General features: G+C 36.0%; 1 protein-coding gene across 19 annotated transcripts in view; it reads right to left on the bottom strand.

Moving 5' to 3' along the window:
• The window catches only part of LOC123517573 (calcium-dependent secretion activator-like), a 1,686,808-nt gene that overhangs the window by 526,605 nt on the left and 1,132,359 nt on the right, over nt 1-27,844 (bottom strand). For all 19 annotated transcript variants that reach the window (XM_045277817.1, XM_045277814.1, XM_045277824.1 and 16 more), the window contains one exon: nt 5,968-6,124. In XM_045277817.1, the coding sequence (XP_045133752.1) occupies nt 5,968-6,124 (157 nt within the window). The remainder of the gene's footprint in view (nt 1-5,967; nt 6,125-27,844) is intronic.

Raw genomic sequence — 27,844 nt, 5'->3', positions numbered from 1 at the left:
TGGTTGCAAGACATTTTGGTGGCATGTTGAGCAAGACAAGACGAGCTGCTGCTGATGCTGTTATTGTTTTGAACTAAAAGCAGGGAAGGGTAGGGGAGTGAGTGGTGCGCATTTTATCCCCGAGAGGTGCTGGTGTATTCAAAAGCCTGTCAGCTTGTGTGATATGGAGGGGCTTTCAAACTTGAAAAAATTTACCTGGGTAAAATTTTGTTGAACCAAGTTTGGTGTTTGTTATACGAGCAAGTGGTAGTAAAAGGAAACGCTCATTGTAGCGAAATCTAATTGTGTGAACATTCATTAATTAGGGGTTGCCTGTGTATGTATGTATATATATATATATATATATATATATATATATATATATATATATATATATATATATATATATATATATATATATATATATATATATATATATATATATATATATACAGGCAATCATTCATTAATCGGGGTTGCCTGTGTATGTATATATATATATATATATATATATATATATATATATATATATATATATATATATATATATATATATATATATAGCAATCATTCATTAATCGGGGTTGCCTGTGTATATATATATATATATATATATATATATATATATATATATATATATATATATATATATATATATATATATATATACAGGCAATCCCGCTTAATGAAGGGGTTACCTTCCTAAGAAAAACACTTTGTTAAGCGAACTGATTATAACAAGTTTAACCCCTGACTTGACCTTCCATTGAGAGTAAACAAAGTGAGAGTGCATCATAGTACAGTGAAAGGTTTAAGGAAAGTAAAAATGATCAAGTTAAACATTTAGACAGTTTAATTTAAGTCATTATAATGTACACTAATGTATGTATGCACATAACTTTATAATGTTGATGATCTTAAATATATTAAGGGAAGGAGAGTGAAAGGGAAAGACACTAACCGGCAACCTGTGGAATGTAAACAAAGGGCGCATCATTGTATCACATAGAAAACTTATGTACAACATTTCCACAAGGCTTTCCATTTTATCCATTGTAGAGTCACGAGTTCAGGTGGTTCTTTTAGCTTGCAAGGAAGTTACAGTCTCACCAGTCTTCTTAATAGAGTCTTCTGACTTGAAAATAGTAGAGACAGTAAGTGGAGGCAAGATGGTGGCGAGCAATGCTATAGTTTACTCGCCTCTCGTGTCTGTGAATAATATCCAGCTTCACTTTGAGAGTAAGAGACTTCCTGGTCTTCTTAGGAACGCTAGGCCACATTGCAGGATGTTTTGGTGGTAAGTTGAGCAAGGGAAGATGAGCTGTTGCTGTTATTGTTTTGAATAAGGGAGTGAGTGGTGCGTGTGTTGTCCACCAGAGGCTTGTTCTTGATCTTGATCTTGATATCAAAGGCATCCCAGGATTTCTCCTGAGGCAGGCCTTAGTATCAGCAGCTCCTGGTGTATTCAAAAGCCTGTCGACTTGCGTGATACGGCGGGGCTTTCAAACTTGGAAAAAATTACCTGGATAAAACTTCGTTAAAGCGAGTTTGGTGTTTGTTAAATGAGTATATGGTAGTAAAATTAAACCTTCGTTGTAGTGAAATTTCGTTGTGTGAACCTTCGTTAAGCAGGGGTTGCCTGTGTATATATATATATATATATATATATATATATATATATATATATATATATATATATATATATATATATATATATATATATATATATACAGGTAACTCAATTTACGCGTTTTTGTTAAAATGCGACCAAAAAAATATTATAATTAATCTAATTTGCGCAATCAGTTTGCTTAAGGGGCTATCACACTGGCCTATGATACGTGGAACGCGGGCCATGGTTCTTGATACGAAACCAGGAACACTATCACACACAAGCTGCCCATGTTCTTGTTATGCTAGGCAAACGACCCACTAACCAAGACAAAGCCTAATCAAAATAAACCAGAACAAAACCATGCCGCTTATACCTCAGCCTGTACTTTGTCCTGGAACTGCATTTGCACTTCCTCTTGTTGAAGAATAGTAAGTAAAAAAAAAAACTAGGGAAAAGCCGAGACGTGCGCGATGGCAACTTTACAGTCAGAGGTGGTTGCCATGAGCCCAAATTATCGACATGATATATATATATATATATATATATATATATATATATATATATATATATATATATATATATATATATATATATTTATATATATTTTACCTTTCTAAATTGATGAAACATTATTTAATATTCCAATATGAAAAAATTTGTCACATACTTTTTAGTTCAAGTGAAAAGTTTTTATTACATATATCATGTTTACTTTTCCATTGGGATAGCATATGGAGAACCGAGATGGATATGAAGCCATCCCAACTTGGTTCCGCTAATCCCGGGCAAGTTCCAGCTATCTAGAGCAGATGTTCCTGGTTCCGCGTATCACAGGCCAGTGTGATAGGGCCTTTATATACGATTTTGCCCAACCACATTTTCAAACTGAGTACCAGACGCAATTTCAAACTGTGCGCCAGAGAGTTCCGCAGCTGGCCAATAGGTGGGAGGTCCGCTCTTCTCATGCCTCATTTGCAGTCTGCCAGCACTGAGTACAGATGGAATCTCTTCAATCTGCCTATAATTCACCAAGATGGCCCCACAACGTCCTTCATCTTCTTTTGCATGTGGGGTTATTTTTGATAAGTGAATTTTTTATAAAGTGGTAAAGCTCAGAGGAAGATGGTGATTGACTGTGATTGAGTGGTGAAGGCAGTGATGCAGTGAATGTTGTTTACCTATTCTTTGTTTTGTTATTTTCTCTTATTATTTTTTGCTTTCTCTTATTATTTCTTGGTTTTCCCTTTATGCACTTCTAGTATTTAGAATGGTAAATAATAAGAATATGTTAATTTAGCCAAATAAATAGAGTATTCTGTACGAATTTTTTTGGACCACATCCCACATCCCCCTTATTATCTATTGTTTCTTATGAAAATTACATGTTTGTTTTACACAAATTTTGATATACGTGATGCCTCTTGGAACACACCTATTACGTAAATCGAGAGCTACCTGTATATATATATATATATATATATATATATATATATATATATATAAAGGCAACCCCCGCTTAATGAAAGGGTTACATTTCTAAAAAAAACCTTCGTTAAGCGAAACTTCATTAAGCAAACCGATTATAACAAGTTTAACCCCTGACTTGAACTTCCATTGAGAGTAAACAAAGCGAGAGTGCATCAAAGTACAGTGAAAGGTTTAATGAAAGCAAAAATTATCAAGTTAAACATTTAGGCAGTTTAATTTAAGTCATTATAATGTACACTAATGTATGTATGTACGTAACTTTATAATGTTGATGATCTTAAATTTATGAAGGGAGGGAGAGTGAAACGGGAAAGATACTAACTGGCAACCTGTGGAATGTAAACAAAGGGCGCATCATTGTATCACATACAAAACTTATGCACCACATTTCCACAAACCTTTCCATTTTATCCATTGTAGAGTCATGAGTTCAGGTGGTTCTTTTAGCTTGCAAGGAAGATACGATCTCACCAGCCTTCTTAATAGAGTCTTCTGACTTGAAAATAGTAGAGACAGTAGATGGAGTCAAGATAGTGGCGAGCAATGCTATTAGTTTTCTCATCTCTCTTGTGTCTGTGAATAGCTTCACTTCGAGAGTAAGAGACTTCTTGGTCTTCTTAGCAATGCTCGGCAACATTGCAGGGCGTTCTGGTGGTAAGTTGAGCAAGGGAAGACGAGCTGCTGTTGACGCTGTTATTGTTTTGAACAGGGGGAGTGAGTGGTGCGCATGTTGTCCACGAGAGGCGCTGGTGTATTCAAAAGCCTGTTGGCTTGCGTGATATGGCGGGGCTTTCAAACTTGGAAAAAATTACCTGGATAAAACTTCATTAAAGCGAGTTTGGTGTTCGTTAAACGAGCAGATAGTGGTAAAATGAAACCTTCGTTGTTGCAAAATTTTGTCGTGTGAATCTTAGTGAAATGGGGGCTGCCTGTACTTTTTTTATTTTTTTTTTTTTTAGGTTTGAGTAACAAAATCCCCAAAATAGGCAGAGTTTCCCAGTGGCCAGGAATGTAACTTCCCTCCTGTAACTATTGTGCGACATCTCCAGGAACATAACCCTCACATTAATCAAGAGCTGATTATGAATATTTTTCTTCACTTGGCTGTTTTCTTGTAATGTATACAACCAGAGTAAGCATGAACTTGGGACTGGGTCAGCAAAGGAATACAATGGTGCAGTGTTACTGGTAGCACAGGTGCAAATCAATGAAAAATCTGGGCATCAGAAAAGTGTAAGCTCGTTGAGGAATATACTGCAGTGGGCATAATCTAGGGTACCACTGAACAATTATATGTTACTGAACATTGCTATACACATTATGGTGAGTCAAGTTCCAGAGCCGAGATGCTGTTGTAAAGTACATAATCAGGAATAAAACCTTTAACAATGACTTTTCAAGAAAAATTATTTCAAATAATTTTTAAGGTACTGGAAAAAGGTATTCTATATCCCCAAATACACTAGCCTAAACTGGTGCCATTATTAAATTATTAAAGAGTATAATCTCATCCCCAAAAAGGGCCATTAGGCCTTCAGGCCAGTAAAAAATGAGATAAGATGGATACTGCATTAGGACAATGCACCAGCTCACCAGTCACAAGTTGCACAGCAGACTCTTGATGACATGGTGTGGAAATGATAAGCCCTCCGCCCTACTCACTGGCTCTGGCTTCGTGTGCTTCCTTTTATTCCCTGAGGTGAAAAAAAACTCTTCATTTTACATCCAGTACCCAAGCTATCTTAATGATGATAGTGTCTTTAACATGGCAAAGAACTTTTCATCATTATTAGGTGATAAAAAGGTGAATTGCATGCTATGATCATTGCATGAAGCAATTTTGAAGACAGCTTATCTTATGTTGATGATTCATGTTTTACACATGAAGCATGATATCATTGCTTTCAAAATTACCTATATGTGTATAATTTCTCAGCCGTATTTTTCTGCCAACCCTTCCCTTCAACTTCAATACAGAAACCAACTTGTTTATATTCTCAGGTCATTTTATCTGATCTCCATTACCGTTGTTTATTACTGTCAATTTAGTGTTTTGAACTTTAAATCTTTATATTGGTTTTGACCATTTACCAGATCTTCTAATAACTAGCTGAATATAAAGTCTTCAGTATCATGACTTGAATTGTCAAAGGTATGTTTCCTTTATCTTTACAATTTCACAATTTATATGAAAAAATCTGTTTACATAAATCATCTATAAATAATACTGCTGTATTAATTTTACAGTATTCAAAGAAGTGCATATTTGCTTCCTGATATTCAACATTTCATAATCTTTTTCTAGGGATAACAGTATAAAATGTAAGGAAGAGGAAAAAAAAAAAAAAGGCAATTCTTGCAATAAATATTAATCAGCAGTAACTTTGAGAGAGTATTTACACACAATTGTGTTTATCAGTTTCCTTTACAAAAAAAAAAAAAAAAAAAATATATATATATATATATATATATATATATATATATATATATATATATATATATATATATATATATATATATATATATATAAGTAAATAAATAAACAAATAAAATTATTAAAAAAATAAATAAATAAACAAATAAGGCAACTTTAACATATGAAAACCACCTCAAAACATTATTTTGCCTGCTTTCCCCCCATCATCCATTCCCTTTCCTTCATAGGAGTTACTCCAGCAGCAGAGATTGCAATGGACATCAACCACAGATATTTAATATCTTGGTAAAACTTGTATCCTTTAGACCATACATATTAAAATTTTAGATACACATGATATTGTTACAGTCATTTTATATTCAACATTGTTTTACACTACAGTACTCTACTCGAGACAAAATGCTATTAAGTTTTTCTTTGATCTCAGTTCAAATACAGGAAAACTTACCGTCTGTTCTTAGGTAGTCATTTAATATCTGGAAGAGTGGGAAGGAGTCCCAAGTATCTGGAGGTTGTTCTGCTAATACTTGGTCCATGTCCACAGCAAACAGGGACCAGAATATCTCTGCATGCTCCACTAAGAGGTCACTGAACCATGCAAATGCCTGCAAAAAACAGGTCTCAGAGTTAAATTCGGGCAAACAATTAAGCATCTGGTATACAAATAAAAACAGGTATTAGCATTAAAAAAAATATATGAATAGACAAAGAAAATTAAAACATTGAATATAGAAATTTTTCAAAATAAATAGTGAAATGAAAGCAAATTATGTAAAATAAACACAAGCTTTCCTTTGCTTATAACCTGTGTCTGTCTACTAAAAAATGTACAGTGAAGACTCAATATTTGAACGTCTTTCAAGTCAAACTTTTCAATATTCGAATACAAAACTTCAACTTCATACCCAAAAAAATATCTGGTACTTGAACATTCTGATACTGGTAACACTGGTATTCTGGTATACCAGATACTGGTACATATCCCTAGTCCCACTGTGGTTGTGAGAATAACAACATTCTCGTGCATTGTCTGTAGTTTTCATTTAGAAACTTACAATGGCACCAAAGAGACCTATTAGTAGTAAAAATAAGGAACCTAGTGAGAATGGAAGTGTTAGTGAACCAAAGCGCTCTACTAATCGGTTCACAGAATCACACCAGATGAGTTACCAGACGTTTTCATGGATGGTGACTCATCCTCTGAAAAATAACCTCACTCCTGCTCACCACCCTTCTTCCCTCCTCTTCTATGTTATCCAGTCTTACTTACATTAAGTAAAAATAAAAATTATAGAAAAAAAAATTACATTGAAATTTTTGTAATCTTTTACTAAGGTTAGAATGAATTACCTGATTTATAAGTATTGGTAGTAAAATTTTTCGATACTCAAATAGCCTTTTGGAATGAATTAAGTTTGAGTCTTAAATATCCACTGTATATAAAATTGAGAAGCACTTACTATCTAAATTTAGCCTACCAAGTTAGGCAATAAGCATTCTTTACCTCATATATATATATATATATATATATATATATATATATATATATATATATATATATATATATATATATATATATATACAGTAAGGTCCCGGGTTATGTCGGTCTCGAGTTCATCAAACTCGCACTTACGTCAGTCCACTATAAGGCAATTTAAGATTTAAAAAATTGAAAATTTATAAATCGTAAAGCGCGGGGTTTATTGTTATTGTTGGCCGTCAGGCGTCACTAGTGGTTATCCACCACACCGCCCACCTCACGCTTGAATACAATAACACTTTACGTATCTTAGTTCCACCACACCGTCGCCCCTGGCAAGAGTGTTCCTACATCTGCTTTTGCTGACTATCTTAGTATCTTGCTCAATGGCACCAAAAAGAAAACTCCTGAGTGATAGCAGTGATGCTAAGAAAAGGAAAACCATTACGCTACAAGAAAAAGTGGACATAATTAAAAGACATGAGAAGGGAGGCAGCAGCTGTGTGTAAGGGAGTGAAGAAGAAAAAGGGAAGCCCGTTACCATGACAACGGGGAGGTTGACGACCTTGAGGGCTCGCGCACCTATCACAACAATAACAACTCCGGAGCCTTCTTCTAGGCCACACGACACTTGCAGCTCACTTGCACCGTCTGCGTCTGTCTGCTGATCCCTTATGCCCTTTCCTATTGCATTTCCTGCTCCGCTGCCCACGCTTCTACTCCCACCGCACTGCACTATGCTCCCAACTATCCACCCTGGGCGTCACAACATTCGACCTACCTACCCTCCTGGCGGCCTCAGGTGTCCACCCTTCTGGCAACATGCAGTCCTTCGCGTTCGTGGCCCTAATCAACAACAAAAACAAGCTTGTGTTTCATATTCCTACATACTTGTAAATAATATAACAATATAACCTTTTACTTGTATAACGCTTCTACTACCGCACTCCACAAAGTTCCCAGCTGTCTGCCCTGGGCGTCACAACATTCGACCTGCCCACCCTCCCGGCAGCCTGAGGCCGCCCCTCTCGGTAACCTGCAGTCCTTCGCGTTCGCGGCCCTAATCAATATATTCCTACATAGTTGTAAATAATATACCAATATAACAATAAAACCTTTACTTACCTGAATAACCATAAAAATTATTGGTTGAAAACTCGATAATATGCTTTGAAAGTACAAAAACTCGAGTTATGTACAAAATTGACTTACGTCATGTTTCAGGAACGTAACTCTGACGTAACTCGGGACCATACTGTGTATATATATATATATATATATATATATATATATATATATATATATATATATATATATATATATATATATATATATATATATATATATATGTGTGTGTATTTACCTATTTGTGTATAACAGGGCCCGAACTAAGCTCTCTGTGTCCTGTCTCCTTGTCCATTCCTGTCATATCTCTCTTTCATCTGATTGACACACGCGTCAATGACATGACAGCTCAGTTTATTCCACTTATCAATGCTACGATGCGGAAACTGTATTTTCTCACGTCATTTAGACAGATGTCCTTTATTAGCTTTTTTCCATGTCCTCGGAGATAATTACTTGTGGTCACCTTTATCAACTCTCTATCCAGTATGTCAATCTTGTTCACCAATTTATACATAGTTATCATGTCTCCTCTTCTTCTTCTCTCTTCTAATGTGGTCAGCCCCAGCTTCCTCAGTCTTACCTCATAGTCTAACTCCCTGAGTCCTGGTACCATCCTTGTTGCCAGCCTCTGTACCATTTCTACCTTATTCACATTTTTCTTCATGTGCGGTGACCAGACACATGCTGCATATTCTAGCTGGGGTCTTATTAAGGTGCATAATATCTTCTTCATCATTCCTTCATCTAGGTAGTGGAATGCAAGGCCAATATTGTACAGCATGTTGTATGTTTTCTAAAAAATCTCGTTAATGTGTTTCTCCGGTGATAAAGTGTTTTGCACGGTTACTCCTAAGTCTTTCTCCTAATTGGTCTCTTTAATTTTCTCATCACCCAGTCTGTAATCCCAGTTTGGTCTGTATCTAATTCTTCCCATTTTCATAACATGGGTCTTGTCTATATTAAATTCCATCTGCCACTCTTTACTCCACTCATATATCTTATCAAGATCTTCCTGTAACTTGTTACAATCTTCCACATTCTTTACTCTCCTCATAATTTTAGTATCGTCCGCAAACATGTTCATATAACTGTCAATTCCTACTGGCATATCATTAACATAAATCAAAAACATGATGGGACCCAGCACTGACCCTTGTGGAACTCCACTGGTTACCTTCTTCCACTCGGACTTCTTTCCTCTCACCACTGTTCTCATTTCTCTACCCATTAAGTAATTTTCCATCCATTTTGCTAGTTTATCATTTACTGCTCCAGTCATCTTTAGTTTCCACATCAGTCTATTGTGTGGTACTTTATCAAAGGCCTTTCTCAAGTCCAGGTAGATAGCATCCACCCATCCCTCTCTATGTTGCAGTATGTCAGTCACTCTTGAATAAAAACATAATAAATGTGTGTGTGTGTGTATTTACCTAGTTGTATTTACCTAATTGTAGTTTTACAGGGCCTGGGCTTTATGCTCGTGTGGTCCCGTCTCCATATCTACACTTATCCAATTTTTCTTTAAAACTATGTACACTCTTTGCTGATACCACTTCCTCACTCAAACTGTTCCAAGTCTCAACACATCTTTTGGAAACTAAATTTTTAACATCTCTCAGACATCGTCCCTTCCTTAGTTTCTTACTATGCGATCTTGTGCTTCTAAAGTCATATTCTTCTCTCAGGATCAGTTTCTCATTATCCACTTCATCCATTCCGTTAATCAATTTATAAACTTGTATGAGATCCCCTCTCTCTCTTCTCTGCTCCAAGGTTGGTAGATCCATTGCCTTTAGTCTCCTCATATGCCATCCCTTTAAATTCTGGAACCATTCTTGTAGCCATTTTTTGTAGTCTCTCTAATTTTCTTATGTGTTTCTTTTTATGGGGAGTCCACACAACTCCTGCATATTCCAATCTAGGTCTTATTTTAGTACTTATCAATTTCTTCATCATTTCCTTGTCCATATAGTGAAATGCTACTCCAATATTCCTTAGCAAATTATACGTCTCTCTGAAAATTCTATCAATATGGCTAACCTGTTGATTATTTTCTTCCATTGTCACTCCCAAGTCCTTTTCCTTTTTTACTTTTTCTTACTTCTTCTTACTTTTCCTTCCGCTCTTATATATGTGAAACACCTCAGCTCTTTTCCATTCTACTGGTAGCCTACTGTTCCATTTTCTATTGAGCATTTTATGATGTTGTATATAGGACTTGCTAGTTCTTCCCTACATTCTTTCAGTATTCTGCCTGAGACTTCATCCGGCCCCATTGCCTTTTCTTCATCCAGTTCCTTCATTAACTCTTTTATTTCAAGCTTGGTTACTTTAATCTCTTTCATATAGATTGTCTCTCTATTACCCTGCGGCCTTTCAAATTTGGATTCTTTAGTAAAGACCTCCTGGAATTTATTATTTAATAGTTCTGCCATACTTTTTGGGTCTTCCATCATCCCGTTCTCTACTTTTAGCCTTTCTATTGTTTCTCTTTGCCTAATTTTTCCATTTATGAATCTATAGAAGAATTTTGGTTGCTCCTTACATTTTTCGACAATGTCCTTTTCGAAGTTCTTTTCCTCTTCCTTCCTTACCTTAACATATTCATTTCTCACTGCCTTGAAGTTTTCCTTATTTGCTGGATTTCTATTTCTCCTCCACCTTTTCCATGCTCCATCTCTTTTCTCCTTTGCCCCAGCACACCTTGCATTAAACCAATCTTTCTTTCCTTCTTCTTTAGGTCTATATTTCGGGATATATTCCCTGACTTCTGTTTTGTATATTTCCAAAAATAAGTTATATTTCTCTTGCATCGTCTCTGAGTTTTCCATCTCCTCCCAGTTTACGTTTTTAAAATAGTTCTTGAGATTCTCAATATCAGCCTTTCTGTAATGTAATCGGTCTCCTTTGTATGAATTGTCTCTATCTTCCTTTCCCTCTTCTATATCTATTTCTAATATTACATGGTCACTCTTTCCCAATGGGCACTTATATCTTATATCATCATTCATTTGTATACCCCTTGTAAAAACTAGGTACAATCTCGCCGGCTCGTCGTTTCCTTTGAATCTTGTGCATTCCTTTGCTATCTGGTCCATCATATTGTCTATCATTAGGTTCAAGAATCTTTCTCCCCAGGCTTCTTCCCCCATACCACTTTCATAATTTTCCCAGTCCACCTCCTTACAGTTGAAATCTCCTACTAATATAACTTTTTTCCTTTTTTTAACAATTCTCGTTAGACTCCTTATTGTGTCATCTATTATGTCTTTATATTCTTGATTGGTCCATGAATCAGTTTTTGGTGGCACATATGTTATAATGATTGTTAATTCTTTTTTATTAATATGCATCTTAACATACAATACTTCTGCTTTTTCTACCCCACATTCCACTTGGTTTATCACTATCTCCTTCCTTAACATAATCATGACTCCTCCTCCTCCTTTACCCACTCTGTCTCTTCTCTATAAATTATAACTATTATCCAAGTCTATTTCGATTGCCTTATTTAGTTTTGTTTCAGCCAGGCATACAATATCTGGATTTTCTTTCTTTATAACATAACATAACATAACATAAATAATAGGATAACAAAGGGCCACCAGGGCCCATCTAGGTTATCCTGTATCAGTCGCACAGCGACCTCGTCATCAGTACTTAAAGATACACTTACAAGTACACAATACATTATATACTAATTCTAAATATTTGGCCCATTAACAGGGCTAAGTCCTGCAGCGAAATCCTCTACAATTTGTGGTCCCCATACATGGGGATCATGTCTTATTTAACTATAGTAGATTTCTTATAAAAACTATCATGCAGTGCTATACATAATTATAAATCTAATGAATTTAAGTGCTTATCTAATCTGTTTTAAACATTGTCAAACTAGTGCTATTTACAACCGTCTCTGGCAATGCATTCCAGAAGTCTACCACTCTATGACTAAAGAAATATTTTCTTATATCTAACCTGCAGCCTTGCTTTCTAATCTTCCTGCCATGATTTCTAGTCCTATTTCCCTCCTCTAAGGTAAAGAAAGATCTCACATATATGTAGTTTGTATCTGAGAACATTTTAAATAACTCTATCATATCCCCTCTTATACATCTCCTCTCAAATGAAAACATGTTTAATTCCTTTAATCTATCTCTATACTCCAGGCACTTTAATGCTGGTATCATCCTAGTTGCTCTTCTCTGAACTGTTTCTAACATGTTGATATCCTGCCTATAGTGGGGTGACCAGGCCTGTATGCAATACTCTAAATGGGGCCTAACATAGGAATTATATAAGCTACGCACCACTTCCTTACTTTTATAACTAACATTTCTATTTATAAAACCCAGGATCCTATTTGCCCTATTTCTTGCTTCTAAACATTGCTTTGAAAACTTCATAGTCCTGTCTATCACTACTCCTAAATCCTTTCCTTCCTCTACTGCCTCTAGCCAACATCCCTCCATCTCATAGTTAAAGTTTGTGTTGTCTTTACCTAAATGCATAACCTGACACTTATCAGAATTAAACTCCATCTGCCACCTGTCTGCCCATGCTATCAGCCTGTCCAGGTCTCGTTGTATTCTGTAATTGTCCTTTTCACCCTGTACTGCACATGCTATCTTAGTATCATCTGCAAACTTTGATACTTTGCTACTAATTCCTATATCTAAATCGTTAATGTACACCAAGAAAAGAAGAGGTCCTAGCACTGATCCTTGGGGTACCCCACTAACCACTTCCTTCCACTCAGACATTGCCCCATTTAATACTACTCTCTGTTTCCTATCAGAAAGCCATTCACTAATCCAGTCAACTAACCTACCCCCTATCCCATGTAGTCTCAATTTGTACACTAGCCTCCTATGTAATCTCTTAATTCTTATTTACTTGATAAAACCCCGTCTATGTTCGTATACATCATTTTTAGTTTTTTGCCTTTATCATTTTTAGTTAAACTTGTTCCACTTTTTTTCTTTTCCTTCTCATTTATATACCATTTCCTTATCCTGTCTCCTAGAATTCTCCAAAAACATGCCTTTTATTCCTCTTCTGACCTTTCATTATACTTTTCCCTTACTGCTGTTGCCAGTTCATTGTACTATCTCTTCCTTTCTTCCTCATTTCTATTTTTCTTTATATAGATATCCTTACAGCCTTCTGTTTCTCTAAGTTTTGTTGTTCTATATAATATTTCTTTTGTTGCTGCTTGTGATTTTAGTAGTATTTTAATTGGTCTTGTTTTTCCTTCTTGATATGGTTCCATTCTGTTTATTTCTTCTACTTTCTCTTCCAAGTTCTGCCTATCTTCATCGTTTAGATTCTTCAGTAGGTCTTTGACTGATTTCATTTCTTCTTTTTCTCTTTTTGGTCTATATTTTATTTTTTTCTCTTTTATTCCAAATACGATTACACTTTTTTTTCAGCAATTTCTCTAACTAGATTTTCTTTTGTCTTGAGGACTCCTATCATTTTGTTTGTCATATTTTCTTTTATTTCTTTAAGTTGTTCTTGAATCACCTCCTGAAAATCAGCCTTATCTTTCTTATCTTGGACTCTCCATGCTTGTACTTAATTTTTAATCACGTTCTGTACTCTTTCCTCTTCCTTGTTTACTAGATCTTTCAGCTTCTCTTTTTCTTTCTTGACTTTACCGAGTCCTTCTTCCATTTGCTTTTTGTAGTTAGCTACTTCCTTTTTTAGTTCTTTGTTTTCCGCTCTTAGCCTAGCTTCATTTTCTTCCACTTTTTTATATCCTTTCTCTCAGTTTTATAAACTCTTTTTCCTGTTCTTCATTCTCTTTCATTTCCATAATCTCCTTTATCAATTTATCTAGTTTATGTTCAATATTTAACACTCTCTTAAGTAGTGAAGTATTCGTTGTACCGAAGTCTTTGAATACGCGCTCTCCCTCACTAACATAGTCATCATCAGCTTTCATTCCTTCTCTAGTCTCATGTCTGCATTTTGATGGAATCTTCTTGTCACTCATCATTCCTTAATAATTGATTTCATGAAAAAAAAAATGAGTCCACACTACCTGCCCCGGCCACTGTAAATGCTGTACAACAGGTATGTAGTGAAGATCAGCTGATTGTCGGAACGGCGCCAGTGCATCCTTCCTCGACCGCACGCGTGTGTATTTACCTAGTTGTAGTTTTACAGGGCCTGGGCTTTATGATCGTGTGGTCCCATCTCCATATCTACACTTATCCAATTTTTCTTTAAAACTATGTACACTCTTTGTTGACACCACTTCCTAACTCAAACTGTTCCCAGTCTCAACACATCTTTGCGGGAAACTAAATTTTTTAACATCTCTCAGACATCGTCCCTTCCTTAGTTTCTTACTATGCGATCTTGTGCTTCTACAGTCATATTCTTCTCTCAGGATCAGTTTCTCATTATCCACTTCATCCATTCCGTTAATCAATTTATAAACTTGTATAAGATCCCCTCTCTCTCTTCTCTGCTCCAAGGTTGGTAGATCCATAGCCTTTAGTCTCTCCTTATATGACATCCCTTTAAATTCTGGAACCATTCTTGTAGCCATTTTTTGTAGTCTCTCTAATTTTCTTATGTGTTTCTTTTTATGGGGAGTCCACACAACTCCTGCATATTCCAATATAGGTCTTATTTTAGTACTTATCAATTTCTTCATCATTTCCTTGTCCATATAGTGAAATGCTACTCCAATATTCCTTAGCAAATTATACGTCTCTCTGACAATTTTATCAATATGGCTTACCGGTTGATTATTTTCTTCCATTGTCACTCCCAAGTCCTTTTCCTTTTTACTTTTTCTAATTCTACTAATTCTAATGACAGATAATTTGATGGTCCACAGAGTAAAGGAAAACACATGATTCAGAGGAAACGATGAGCCGGCAAGATTAGACCTAGTTTTTTACAAGGGATATACCAATTAACGATGATATAAGATACAAGTGCCCATTGGGAAAGAGTGACCATGTAATATTAGAGATGGATATAGAAAAAGGAAAGGAAGATAGAGATGAATCATACAAAGGAGACCGATTAAATTACAGAAAGGCTGATATTGAGAATCTCAAGAACTATTTTAAAAACGTAAACTGGGAGGAGATGGAAAACTCATTAACGGTTCAAGAGAAATATAACTTATTTTTGGAAATATACAAAACTGAGGTCAGGGGAATATGTTCCGAAATATAGACCTAAAGAAGAAGGAAAGAAAGATTGGTTTAATGCAAGATGTGCTAGGGCAAAGGAGAAACGAGATGGAGCATGGAAAAGGTGGAGAAGAAACAGAAATCCAGAAAATAAGGAAAACTTCAAAACAGCAAGAAATGAATATGCTAAGGTGAGAAAGGAAGAAGAAAAGAACTATGAAAAGGACATTGTCGAAAAATGTAAGGAACAACCAAAATTGTTCTACAGATTCATAAATGGAAAAATAAGACAAAAAGAAACAATAGAAAGGTTAAAAGGAGAAAACGGAATGGTGGAAGACCCAAAAGTATGGCAGAACTGTTAAATAGTAAATTTCATGAGGTCTTTACTAAGGAATCCAAATTTGAAAGACCACAGGGTAATAGAGAGACTGTCTATATGAAAGAGATTAAAGTAACCAAGCTTGAAATAAAAAGTTGATGACGGAATTGGATGAGGAAAAGGCAATGGGACCGGATGAAGTCTCAGGCAGAATACTGAAAGAATGTAGAGAAGAACTAGCAAGTCCAATATACAACATCATAAAATGCTCAATAGAAAATGGAACAGTGCCAGTGGAGTGGAAAAGAGCTGAGGTGGTTCCCATATATAAGAGCGGAAGGAAGGAAGAACCTTTAAATTACAGGCCGGTATCACTAACTAGTGTAATATGCAAGATGTGTGAAAAAGTAATAAAGAAGCAATGGATTGAGTTTCTTGAAGACAACAAAATATTATCAAATAGCCAATTTGGTTTTAGAAAAGGTCGGTCATGTGTGACAAATTTATTGAGTTTCTACTCTAGAATAGTTGATAAAGTACAAGAGAGAGAGGGATGGGTTGACTGTATTTATTTAGATCTAAAAAAGGCTTTTGATAAAGTGCCACATGAAAGATTACTATGGAAGTTAGAGGAGAAGGGTGGCTTAAAAGGAAGCACATTGAGATGGATGAAGAATTACTTAAGGGGGAGAGAATAAAAGGACGATAGTTAAAGATATGAAGTCCAAGTGGAGAACAGTAGACAGCGGAGTGCCACAGGGTCAGTATTGGCACCAATACTTTTCTCGTATATATAAATGACATGCCAGAGGGAGTGAACAGCTACATAAATCTGTTTGCGGACGTTGCGAAACTGTGCAGTCATTAAACAAAAAGAGGATTGTGAAATACTACAGGAAGACTTAAACAAGATCTGGAAATGGAGCAAAAATGGGAGATGGAATTCAATGTGGACAAAAGCCATGTCATGGAAATGGGAAAAGTGAAAGACGACCAGTGGGAATCTATAAGATGGGAGATGAAGTAGAACTAGAAAAAGTAAAAAAGGAAAAGGACTTGGGAGTGACAATGGAAGAAAATAATCAACCGGTTAGCCATATTGATAGAATTTTCAGAGAGACGTATAATTTGCTAAGGAATATTGGAGTAGCATTTCACTATATGGACAAGGAAATGATGAAGAAATTGATAAGTACTAAAATAAGACCTAGATTGGAATATGCAGGAGTTGTGTGGACTCCCATAAAAAGAAACACATAAGAAAATTAGAGAGACTACAAAAATGGCTACAAGAATGGTTTCAGAATTTAAAGGGATGGCATATGAGGAGAGACTAAAGGCAATGGATCTACCAACCTTGGAGCAGAGAAGAGAGAGGGGATCTGATACAAGTTTATAAATTGATTAACGGAATGGATGAAGTGGATAATGAGAAACTGATCCTGAGAGAAGAATATGACTTTAGAAGCACAAGATCGCATAGTAAGAAACTAAGGAAGGGACGATGTCTGAGAGATGTTAAAAATTTAGTTTCCGCAAAGATGTGTTGAGACTTGGAACAGTTTGAGTGAGGAAGTGGTATCAGCAAAGAGTGTACATAGTTTTAAAGAAAAATTGGATAAGTGTAGATATGGAGACGGGACCACATGAGCATAAAGCCCAGGCCCTGTAAAACTACAACTAGGTAAATACAACTAGGTAAACACACACACACACACACACACACACACACACACACACACACACACACACACACACACACACACACACACACTGTTTGAAAAGTATGGGGGCCTGGAAACGAGTTATGACAATGTAAAGAAAGACTGTGCCGATATGAAGAAGGAAAATGAAGCACTGAAAGAGGAAGTTAAGCTAATTAAAGTGAATTGCGAAAAATGTGGAGAATCTCTAGGAAAAGTGATGGAGAAGCAGGCTGAATGGAAAAAAAGTCAGGAAGTGGAAAGAAAGGAGGTAAATTACAAAGTTGCAAGTCTGGAAAAGGAAATCAAAGAGTCTGGGAGAAAACTTTGGGCCTTGCTGAAATTATAGATCAACAGATCATAGAAGAGAAGATTGCTGAGAAAGTGGTGAAGGTTATTAAGTCAAATGAGACATTGGTGAGGGAAACTGTAGACAAAAAGAGATGTGTGGTGATATTTGGTGTGGAGGAGGATAAGACACCGAGTAAAATGGAGAGAGAGAAAACATAAAAAGGTGATAAATAATATCATTAATGTGGTGCAGGAGGAGGAAAAGACCTAGTACAAGAAATAGAGGACTTCCATAGAATTGGAAAGTTCACAAGAGAAGGTATGAGGCCAATAAGAATCAAACTTAAGTCACAAAAGGATGTAGATGAATTGGTGGAGAAGTCATGGAGGCTAGCCCAGCAGGAAACAACAAGGAAGATTTGGTTGAGAAGAGATCTCGGTGAAAAGGAAAGAGAAATGTTAAATGAGTTGAGAAAGGAGGCTTTGAAAAAAATGAAGAGAGGACAGAAGAGGAGAAGAAAGAGTTTTTCTGGAGAATCTTGGATATGAGACTGAGGAAGTGGTTCATAACCCAGAAAAGTACAACAAGAAAGGACTAAAGAAACTTACGTATGAGCGGAATGTAATGTATTCCAACATAAATGGAGTGATATCGGGATTTTAGAACTCAACGATTACTTGAGGGACAAGAACCCAGATATTGTGGGTCTTACTGAAACAAAACTGAGAGAGGAGAAGACCTGATGATGGTTGGAGAAGGAAATATAATGTTTGGAAAAGAAATAGAGTAGGTAAGATGGGAGGAGGAGTGATGTTGCTGGTTAAAAAGATATAAAGGTGGATCAAGTGAAAGAAGGTATGGGAAAGGCAGAAGTGCTAAAGATCAGAGCAGAAACTAATGAAGGAAAAAGAGGCACTACATAGTGGTGTACGTACCACCTAAGACAAATGCATGGTCAGTACAGGAATATGAAGAAATGATAAGTGATACAGGAACATGTCTGGAAGAAATGTTGGGTGGCTGTGAACGAACTATAATGATGGGAGATTTTAATTGTAAAGAGGTGTGTTGGGAGGACTGGTCAATGGAAGGATCAGAGACAACATGGGAAATACACTATTGACACTGGCAATGGAAAATGTGTTAACTCAGTGGGTCAAAGAAGATACTAGGTTTGGAGGAGAGGGAGCATCGTCAAGACTGGACTTGGTCTTTAGTACAGAGCCAATGGTCATTGAGGAGATGAGGGTGGAGTGCCCTTTAGCAAAGAGTGATCATGCAGTTTTGGAGTTCAAGGTGATAGACGAAGAGAAATCTAGAAGAAATGAAGAATATAAAGTGGGAAGATGGAATTATGCCAAGACAGATTTTGGAAACCTAAAGAAATTCTTTCAAGAGACAAATTGGATGAAATTCAAGAGTGCTAAGGAGCAAATGAAAAGTGGAAGGAATTTATAAAATATACAAAGAAGGTGAGAAAAATTTGTACCAATAAGACAACATAGAGAAGTTGGAAAGCAGGACTGGTTTAACGATAGATGTGAAAAGGCTAGAACAAGAAAAGAGGATGCATGGAAGAGGTGGAGAAGGAAAAGACGGATTAAGCAGTGGGAAAGTTACAAAAGAGCAAGAAATGAATATGTGTTGATTAGAAGAGAAGAAAGAAAGAAACAAGAAAAGGATATAATTGATAAATGTAAAGACCAACCAAGGCTTTTTACAGACATGTGAACAACAACATCAAAAATAGAGAAAGTATTGAAAGTTTAGAAGTAAATGGAGTATGCAGTGAAGATCCCAGGAAATGGCAGAGGCTATGAATGGATGCTTTGGAAGGTATTCACAAAGGAGACTGCTTTTGACAAACCACTGGTAATGGAACAGAAAGGGATTATGAAGGAGTTTCAAGTAACTGTGGAGGAGATCAAGAACATGATGGGGAGTTTAGAAGTGAGAAAAGCTGTGGGACCTGATGGGGTATCAGGATGGATTTTAAGAGAATGCAGGAGCAATTGGCAGAAAAAGTTTGTGAAGTAATTGATGCCTCATTAAGGGAAGGTGTAGTGCCCCAAGACTGGAAAAGAGCTAACATTGTCCCAATCTATAAATCAGGTAACAAGAGAGACCCATTGAACTATAGACCAGTGTCACTTACAAGTGTGGTAGCTAAGATGTGTGAGAGGGTGGTGAAGAATAGATGGACAGACTTCTTGGAGAAAAATGACATACTTTGTGAGTGTCAATTTGGTTTTAGAAAAGGGCGTTCATGCACGACAAACCTGATATGTTACTATTCGAGGGTGATAGATGTAATACAGGAAAGAGATGGTTGGGCTGATGGAATATATCTGGATTTAAAAAAGGCCTTTGATAAGGTACCACACCGGAGACTGATCTGGAAACTTGAAATGGTAGGAGGAGTGCATGGCAGTTTACTAAAATGGATGGAAGACTTTTGGTAGGAAGAGAAATGAGAACAATAATTAAGGACAGACCATCAGAATGGGGATTGGTGGAGAGTGGAGTTCCACAGGGATCAGTGTTGGCACCAGTAATGTTCGCGGTCTACATAAATGACATGGTGGATGGGGTGTCCAGTTATGTGAGCCTATTTGCAGACGATGCAAAATTGTTAAGAAAAGTGAGATGTGACAAAGATTGCGAACTACTCCAGGAAGACTTGGACAGAATATGGAAATGGAGCTGTACATGGCAAATGGAGTTCAACACGACAAAATGCAAGAAAATAGAGTTTGGCAAGAGTGAAAGAAGAATCAGGAGTATGTACAAGATAGGAAATGAAGACATAAAACCAGTCATGAAGAAAAAGACCTTGGGGTGACAATTACCAATGACCTATCGCCAGAGAGACATATAAACAAAATAATTGGAGAAGTATTGAACTTATTGAGGAACATAAGAGTGGCGTTCAGATATTTAGATGAAGAAATGATGAAGAAAATAATTACTGCAATGATAAGACCGAGGCTTGAATATGCAACAATACAGTGGGCTCGAACTTAAAGAAACACATAAGGAAACTAGAGAAAGTACAGAGGGCTGCAACAAAAATGGTGCCTGACTTAAGAGATTTGACTTATGAAGACAGACTGAAAAGAATGCAACTTCCGACCCTGGAAAACAGAAGAGAAAGGGGAGACCTGATAGCAATATACAGAGTGATGATTGGCATGGAAAAATGGATAGGGAAGATCTGTGTATGTGGAATGAAAGAATGTCGAGAGGGCATGGGAAAAACTAAAATGGCCACTTATAGGAGAGATGTGAAAAATATAGCTTCCTCATAGAAGGGTGGAAGCATGGAATAGTTTAGACGTGGAAGTGGTCAACGCAAGGAATATTCATGATTTTAAGAAAAGCTGGACATTAATAGATATGGAGACGGGACAACACGAGCATAGCTCTTTTCCGTATGTTACAATTAGGTAAATACAATTAGGTAAATACACACACACACACACACACACACACACACAAATACAAAAACAACAAATTTTCTAATCTCTCTCTCTTTTCTCCAAAGAGAGAAGAGTCCTCTTGAAGGCGATATAGTAACTAAAAATTGCAGCATAATACACAAAGGCGACAAGTATGACAAGCTTGAGAGTTTGGTGCTGAAGGCACTAAATGATATCATACAGGTGGGCTTTTTAATATAGCGAAGGGTTAAGCCATGGAATAGATTAGAAAAGAAAGGGGTCTGTGCAAAAAACATCCAAAATTTCAAAGAAAAGTTGGATAAGTGTGTGTATGGAGATAGGACAATGCAAGAATAGCTCTTCTCTTGTATGTCAGAGATAAGGTCAAGGTCGGACGGGTGGACCCGTGATCAGCTGATCCCAATTACCAAAGGTTGTGTTTACAGAGGCCTGGGTAAATGCGTGACTTGTATGGTAATAGTCACCAGAAACTACATTAAAAGGGCACCATGAGTAGGAAAGAACTTACACCCATAAGCAGGTATGAAGATAGGGAAGGAGTACAAGAAAAGGATGATGATGGGGATGAAGGGGGAGGCTAGATTCGGAGAATTTGATGAAACAAGTACCACCCTCCATAGGCGAGTTTTAACTTTGGAAAAAAAGTAGACAACTGGATTATAGAAAGTATGAGAAGTAAAGAGAACGATGAAGAGGAGAAAGAGTTATATAACTTGAAAGACCGGATAAAAAAAGTGGAAGAAAGTGAAGCTAGGTTAAGAGTGGAGAATGCAGAACTAAGAAAAGAAGTAGCCAAATATAAGAAACCAATGGATGAAGGACTTGGTAAAGTAGAGAAAGAAAAAGAGGACCTGAAAGATTTAGTTAGCAAAGAAGAGGAAAGAATACATGACGTGATTAAAAAAGAAGTACAGGCATGGAGAGTACAAGATAAGAAAGACAAAGATAACTTACAGGAGGTGATTCCAGAACAACTGAAAGAAAGAGACGAGAACATGGCAAACAAAATGATTGGAGTCCTTAAGGAAAAGTTAGACCTAGTAAGGGAAATTGCAGAAAAAAAGAAGAGTATAATTATCTTTGGACTAAAAGAAAAAAAATGTAAAATATAGACCAAGAAGGGAAAAGGAGGAAATGAAGTCAGTTAAAGACCTACTAAAAAATCTAAATGACGAAGATAGGCAGAACCTAGAGAAGGAAGTGGAGAAAATTCACAGAATGGGACCTTATCAAGATGGAACAAGACCAATTAAGATACTACTCAAATCACAACCAGCAACAGAAGAGATATTATATAGAACAAGGAAACTCAGAGAAACAGAAGGCTGAAGGATATATATATATATATATATATATATATATATATATATATATATATATATATATATATATATATATATATATATATATATATATATATATATATATATATATATATATATATATATATATATATATATTATAAAAAAATAAGAATGAGGAAGAAAGGAATAGATACAACAAATTGGCGGCAGCAGTAAAGGAAAAAAATAATGAAAGGTCAGAGGAGGAAAAAAAGGCATTTTTTTGGGAGAATTCTAGGAGACAGGATAAGAAAAATGGTATATATAAGAGAAGGAAGAGGCAACAGTGGATCAAGATGTGTATCTATAAGTGATAAGAGTAAGAAACTAAAAATGATGTATATGAACATAGATGGGATTCTATCAAGTAAATTAGAACTAAAAGATTACATAAGGAAAGAAAAACCAGACATTGTATGACTGGATGAAACAAAACTAAGTGAGACAATCAAAATAGGCATAGATAATAGATATAATGTATGGAAGAAAGACAGAGTGGGTAAAGGAGGAGGAGGAGTCATGATAATGACAAGGAAAGAGATGGTGGTAAACCATATGGAATATGGAGAAAGAAAAGCAGAAGTACTGTATATGTATTAAGATGCATATTAATAAAAAAGACTTAACAATCATTGTAACATATGTGCCACCAAAAATTAATGCATGGACCAACCAAGAATATAAAGATATGATATATGACAATATAAGGAGTCTAACGAGAGTCATTAAAGAAAGGAGAAAAGTGTTATTAGTAGGAGACTTCAACTGTAAAGACATGGACTGAGAAAATTATGAAAGTGGTATGGGGGAAGAAGCTTTGGGAGAAAGATTCCTAAACCTAATGATAGAAAACATGATGGATAAAAAATTAAAGGAAAACACAAGATTCAGAGGAAACGATGAGCCAGCAAGATTAGACCTGGTTTTTGCAAGGGCTATACAAATGAATGATGATATAAGATATAAGTGCCCATTGGGAAAGAGTGATCATGTAATATTAGAAATGGATATAGAAGAGGGAAAAGAAGATAGAGTTGAATCATTCAAAGGAGACCAATTAAATTACAGAAAGGCTGATATTGAGAATCTCAAGAACTATTTCAAATACGCTAACTAGGAGGAGATGGAAAACTCTGAGGGGTTGCAAGAGAAATATAACTTATTTTTGGAAATATACAAAACAGGAGTCAGGGAATATGTTCCAAAATATAGACCTAAGGAAGAAGGAAAGAAAGATTGGTTTAAAGCAAAGTGTGCCAGGGCAAAGGAGAAAAGAGATGGAACATGGAAAAGGTGGAGGAGAAATAGAAATGCAGTAAATAAGGTAAACTTCATGATAGCAGGAAATGAATATGTTAAAGTGAGGAAGGAAGAGGAGAGGATCTATGAAAAGGACATAGTCGAAAAATGCAAGGAGCAATCGAAATAGTTCTATAGATTCATAAATGGAAAAATTAGACAAAAAGAAACAATAGAAAGATTAAAAAGATAAAATGGAATGGTGGAAGACCTAAAAAAGCATGGCAGAACTGTTAAATAATAAGTTCCAGGAGGTCTTTACTAAGGAATCCAAATTTGAAAGACCACAGGGTAATAGAGAGACCATCTATACGGAAGAGATTAAAGTAACCAAGCTTGAAATAAAAGAGTTAATGAAGGAACTGGATGAAGAAAAGGCAATGGGGCCGGATGAAGTCTCAGGCAGAATATCGAAAGAATGTAGGGAAGAACTAGCAAGACCTAAACACAACATCATTAAATGCTCAATAGAAAATGGAACAGTACCAGTGAATGGAAAAATGCGGAGGTGGTTCCCATATATAAGAGCGGAAGGAAGGGAGAATCTCTAAATTACAGACCGGTATCATTAACTAGTGTAATATGTAAGATGTGTGAAAGAGTAATGAAGAAATAATGAATCGAGTTCCTTGAAGACAACAATTTATTATCAAATAGCCAATTTGGCTATAGAAAAGGTCGGTCGTGTGTAAAAAATTTACTGAGTTTCTACTGTAGAATAGTTGATGGGGTACAAGAGAGAGAAGGATGGGTTGATTGTATTTACTTGTATTTAAAAAAGGCGTTTGATAAAGTGCCACATGAAAGGTTGTTGTGGATATTAGAGGAGAAGGGTGGTTTAAAGAGAAGAACTTTGAGATGGATAGAAAATTATTTGAGGGGGAGAGAAATAAGGACGGTAGTTAAAGATATGAAGTCCAAGTGGAGAGCAGTAGAAAGCGGAGTGCCGCAGGGATCAATATTGGCACCAATACTTTTCCTCATTTATATTAACGACATACCAGAAGGAGTGAACAGCTACATAAATCTGTTTGCAGATGATACAAAACTGTGCAGAGTTATAAAGCAAAAAGAGGATTGTGAAATACTGCAAGAAGACCTAAATAAGAACTGAGAATGGAGTAAAAAGTGGGAAATGGAATTCAATGTGGACAAAAGCCATGTCATGGAAATGGGAAAGAGTGAAAGACGACCCGTGGGAATCTATAAGATGGGAGATGGAGTAGAACTGGAAAAAGTAAAAAAGGAAAAGGACTTAGGAGTGACGATGGAAGAAAACAATCAACCTGTAAGCCATATTGATAGAATTTTAAGAGAGACATAATTTGCTAAGGAACATTGGAGTAGCATTTCACTACATAGACAAAGAAATGATGAAGAAATTGATAAATACTATAATAAGACCCAGATTGGAATATGCAGGAGTAGTGTGAATCCCTCATAAAAAGAAACACATAAGGAAGTTGGAGAGACTACAAAAAATGGGTACAAGAATGGTTCCAGAATTTGAAGGGATGACATATGAAGAGATACTAAAGGCTATGGATCTACCAACCCTGGAACAAAAAAGGGAGAGAGGGGATCTGATACAAGTTTATAAATTGATCAACAGAATGGACAGAGTGGATAATGAGAAACTGATCCTGACAGAAGAATATGACATTCAAAGCACATGATCACATAGTAAAAAGCTGAGAAAGGGAAGATGTCTGAGAGATGTTAAAAAATTTAGTTTCCCGCAAAGATGTATTGAGACGTGGAACAGTTTGAATGAAGAGGTAGTGTCTGCAATGAGTGTGCATACTTTTAAAGTAAGATTGGATAAGTGTAGATATGGAGACAGCACCACACGAGCATAAAGCCCAGGCCCTGTAAAACTACAACTAGGTAAATACACACACACACATAGATGGGGTTTTATCAAGTAAATTAGAATTAAGAGATTACATAAAGAAAGAAGAACCAGATATTGTATGCCAGGTGGAAACAAAGTTAAATGAGGTAATAAAAATAGACATAGATAAAAGGTATAATATATGGAGGAGAGACAAAGTGGGTAAAAGAGGAGGAGGAGTCATGATGATGTTAAGGAAAGAGATGGTGGTAAATCAAGTGGAGTTTGGGGAAGGAAAATCAGAAATACTGAATATTAAGATACATATTAATAAAAAGGAGTTAACAATCATTGGAACATACGTGCCACCAAAAACAAATTCATGGACCAATCAAGAATATAAAGACATGATAAAAGACACAATAAGGAGTTTTACGAGAATCATTAAAGAAAGGAGAAAAGTGATATTAGTAGGAGATTTCAACTGTAAGGAGGTGGATTGGGAAAATTATGAAAGTGGTATGGGGGAAAAAGTCTGGGGAGATAAATTCCTGAATCTAATGATAGATAATATGATGGTCCAAGGAGTAAAGGAAAACACAAGATTCAGAAGAAACGATGAGCCGGCGAGATTGGATCTAGTTTTTACAAGGGGTATACAAATGAACGATGATATAAGATATAAGTGTCCATTGGGAAAGAGTGACCATGTAATATTAGAAATGGATATAGAAGAGGGAAAAGAAGATAGAAACGAGTCATACAAAGGAGACCAATTATATTACAGAAAGGCTTATATTGAGAACCTCAAGAGCTATTTTGAAAACATAATCTGGGAGGAGATGGAAAACTAAGAGACAGTGCAAGAGAAATATAACTTATTTTTGAAATATACAAAACAGGGGTCAGGAATATGTCCTGAAATATAGACCTAAAGAAGAAGGAAAGAAAGATTGGTTTAATGCAAGGTGTGCTAGGGCAAAGGAGAAAGAGATGGAGCATGGAAAAGGTGGAGGAGAAACAGAAATCCAGAAAATAAGGAAAACTTCAAACAGCAAGAAATGAATATGCTAAGGTGAGAAAGGAAGAAGAAAGGAACTATGAAAAGGACATTGTCGAAAAATGTAAGGAACAACCAAAATTGTTCTACAGATTCATAAATGGAAAAATAAGACAAAAAGAAACAATAGAAAGGTTAAAAGGAGAGAACGGGATGGTGGAAGACCCAAAAAGTATGCCAGAACTGTTAAATAGTAAATTTCAGGTCTTTACTAAGGAATCCAAATTTGAAAGACCACAGGGTAATAGAGACTGTCCATATGAAAGAGATTAAAGTAACCAAGCTTGAAATAAAAAAGTTGATGACGGAATTAGATGAGGAGAAGGCAATGGGAACGGATGAAGTCTCAGGCAGAATATTGAAAGAATGTAGGGAAGAACTAGCAAGTCCTATATACAACATCATAAAATGCTCAATAGAAAATGGAACAGTACCAGTAGAATGGAAAAGAGCTGAGGTGGTTCCCATATATAAGAGTGGAAGGAAGGAAGAACCTTTAAATTACAGACCGGTATCACTAACTAGTGTAATATGCAAGATGTGTGAAAGAGTAGTAAAGAAACAATGGATTGAATTTCATGAAGACAACAAATTATTATCATATAGCCAATTTGGTTTTAGAAAAGGTCAGTCGTATGTAACAAATCTATTGAGTTTCTACTCTAGAATAGTTGACAGAGTACAAGAGAGAGAGGGATGGATTGACTATATTTATTTAGATATAAAAAAGGCATTTGATGTGACAAATGAAAGATTACTATGAAAGTTAGAGGAGTAGGGTGGCTTAAAAGGAAGCACATTGAGATGGATGGCAAATTACTTGAGAGGGAGAGAAATAAGGACGGTAGTTAAAGACATGAAGTCCAAGTGGAGAGCAGTAGACAGAGTGCCACAGGGGTCAGTATTGGCACCAATACTTTTCTCATATATAAATGACATGCCAGAGGAGTGAACAGCTACATAAATCTGTTTGGATGATGCGAAACTGTGCAGAGTCATAAAACAAAAGAGGATTGTGAAATACTGCAGGAAGACTTAAACAAGATCTGGAAATGGAGAAAAAATGGGAGATGGAATTCAATGTGGACAAAAGCCATGTCATGAAAATGGGAAAAAGTGAAAGATGACCAGTGGGAATCTATAAGATGGGAGATGGAGTAGAACTAGAAAAAGTAAAAAAGGAAAAGGACTTGGGAGTGAGATGGAAGAAAATAATCAACCAGTAAGCCATATTGATAGAATTTTC

The sequence above is a fragment of the Portunus trituberculatus genome, chromosome 42 (assembly GCF_017591435.1).
Source record: "Portunus trituberculatus isolate SZX2019 chromosome 42, ASM1759143v1, whole genome shotgun sequence".
Lineage (NCBI taxonomy): Eukaryota > Metazoa > Arthropoda > Malacostraca > Decapoda > Portunidae > Portunus > Portunus trituberculatus.
The sequence above is the reverse complement of the archived record's forward strand: the minus strand, read 5'-3'. Positions and strand labels throughout refer to the sequence as shown.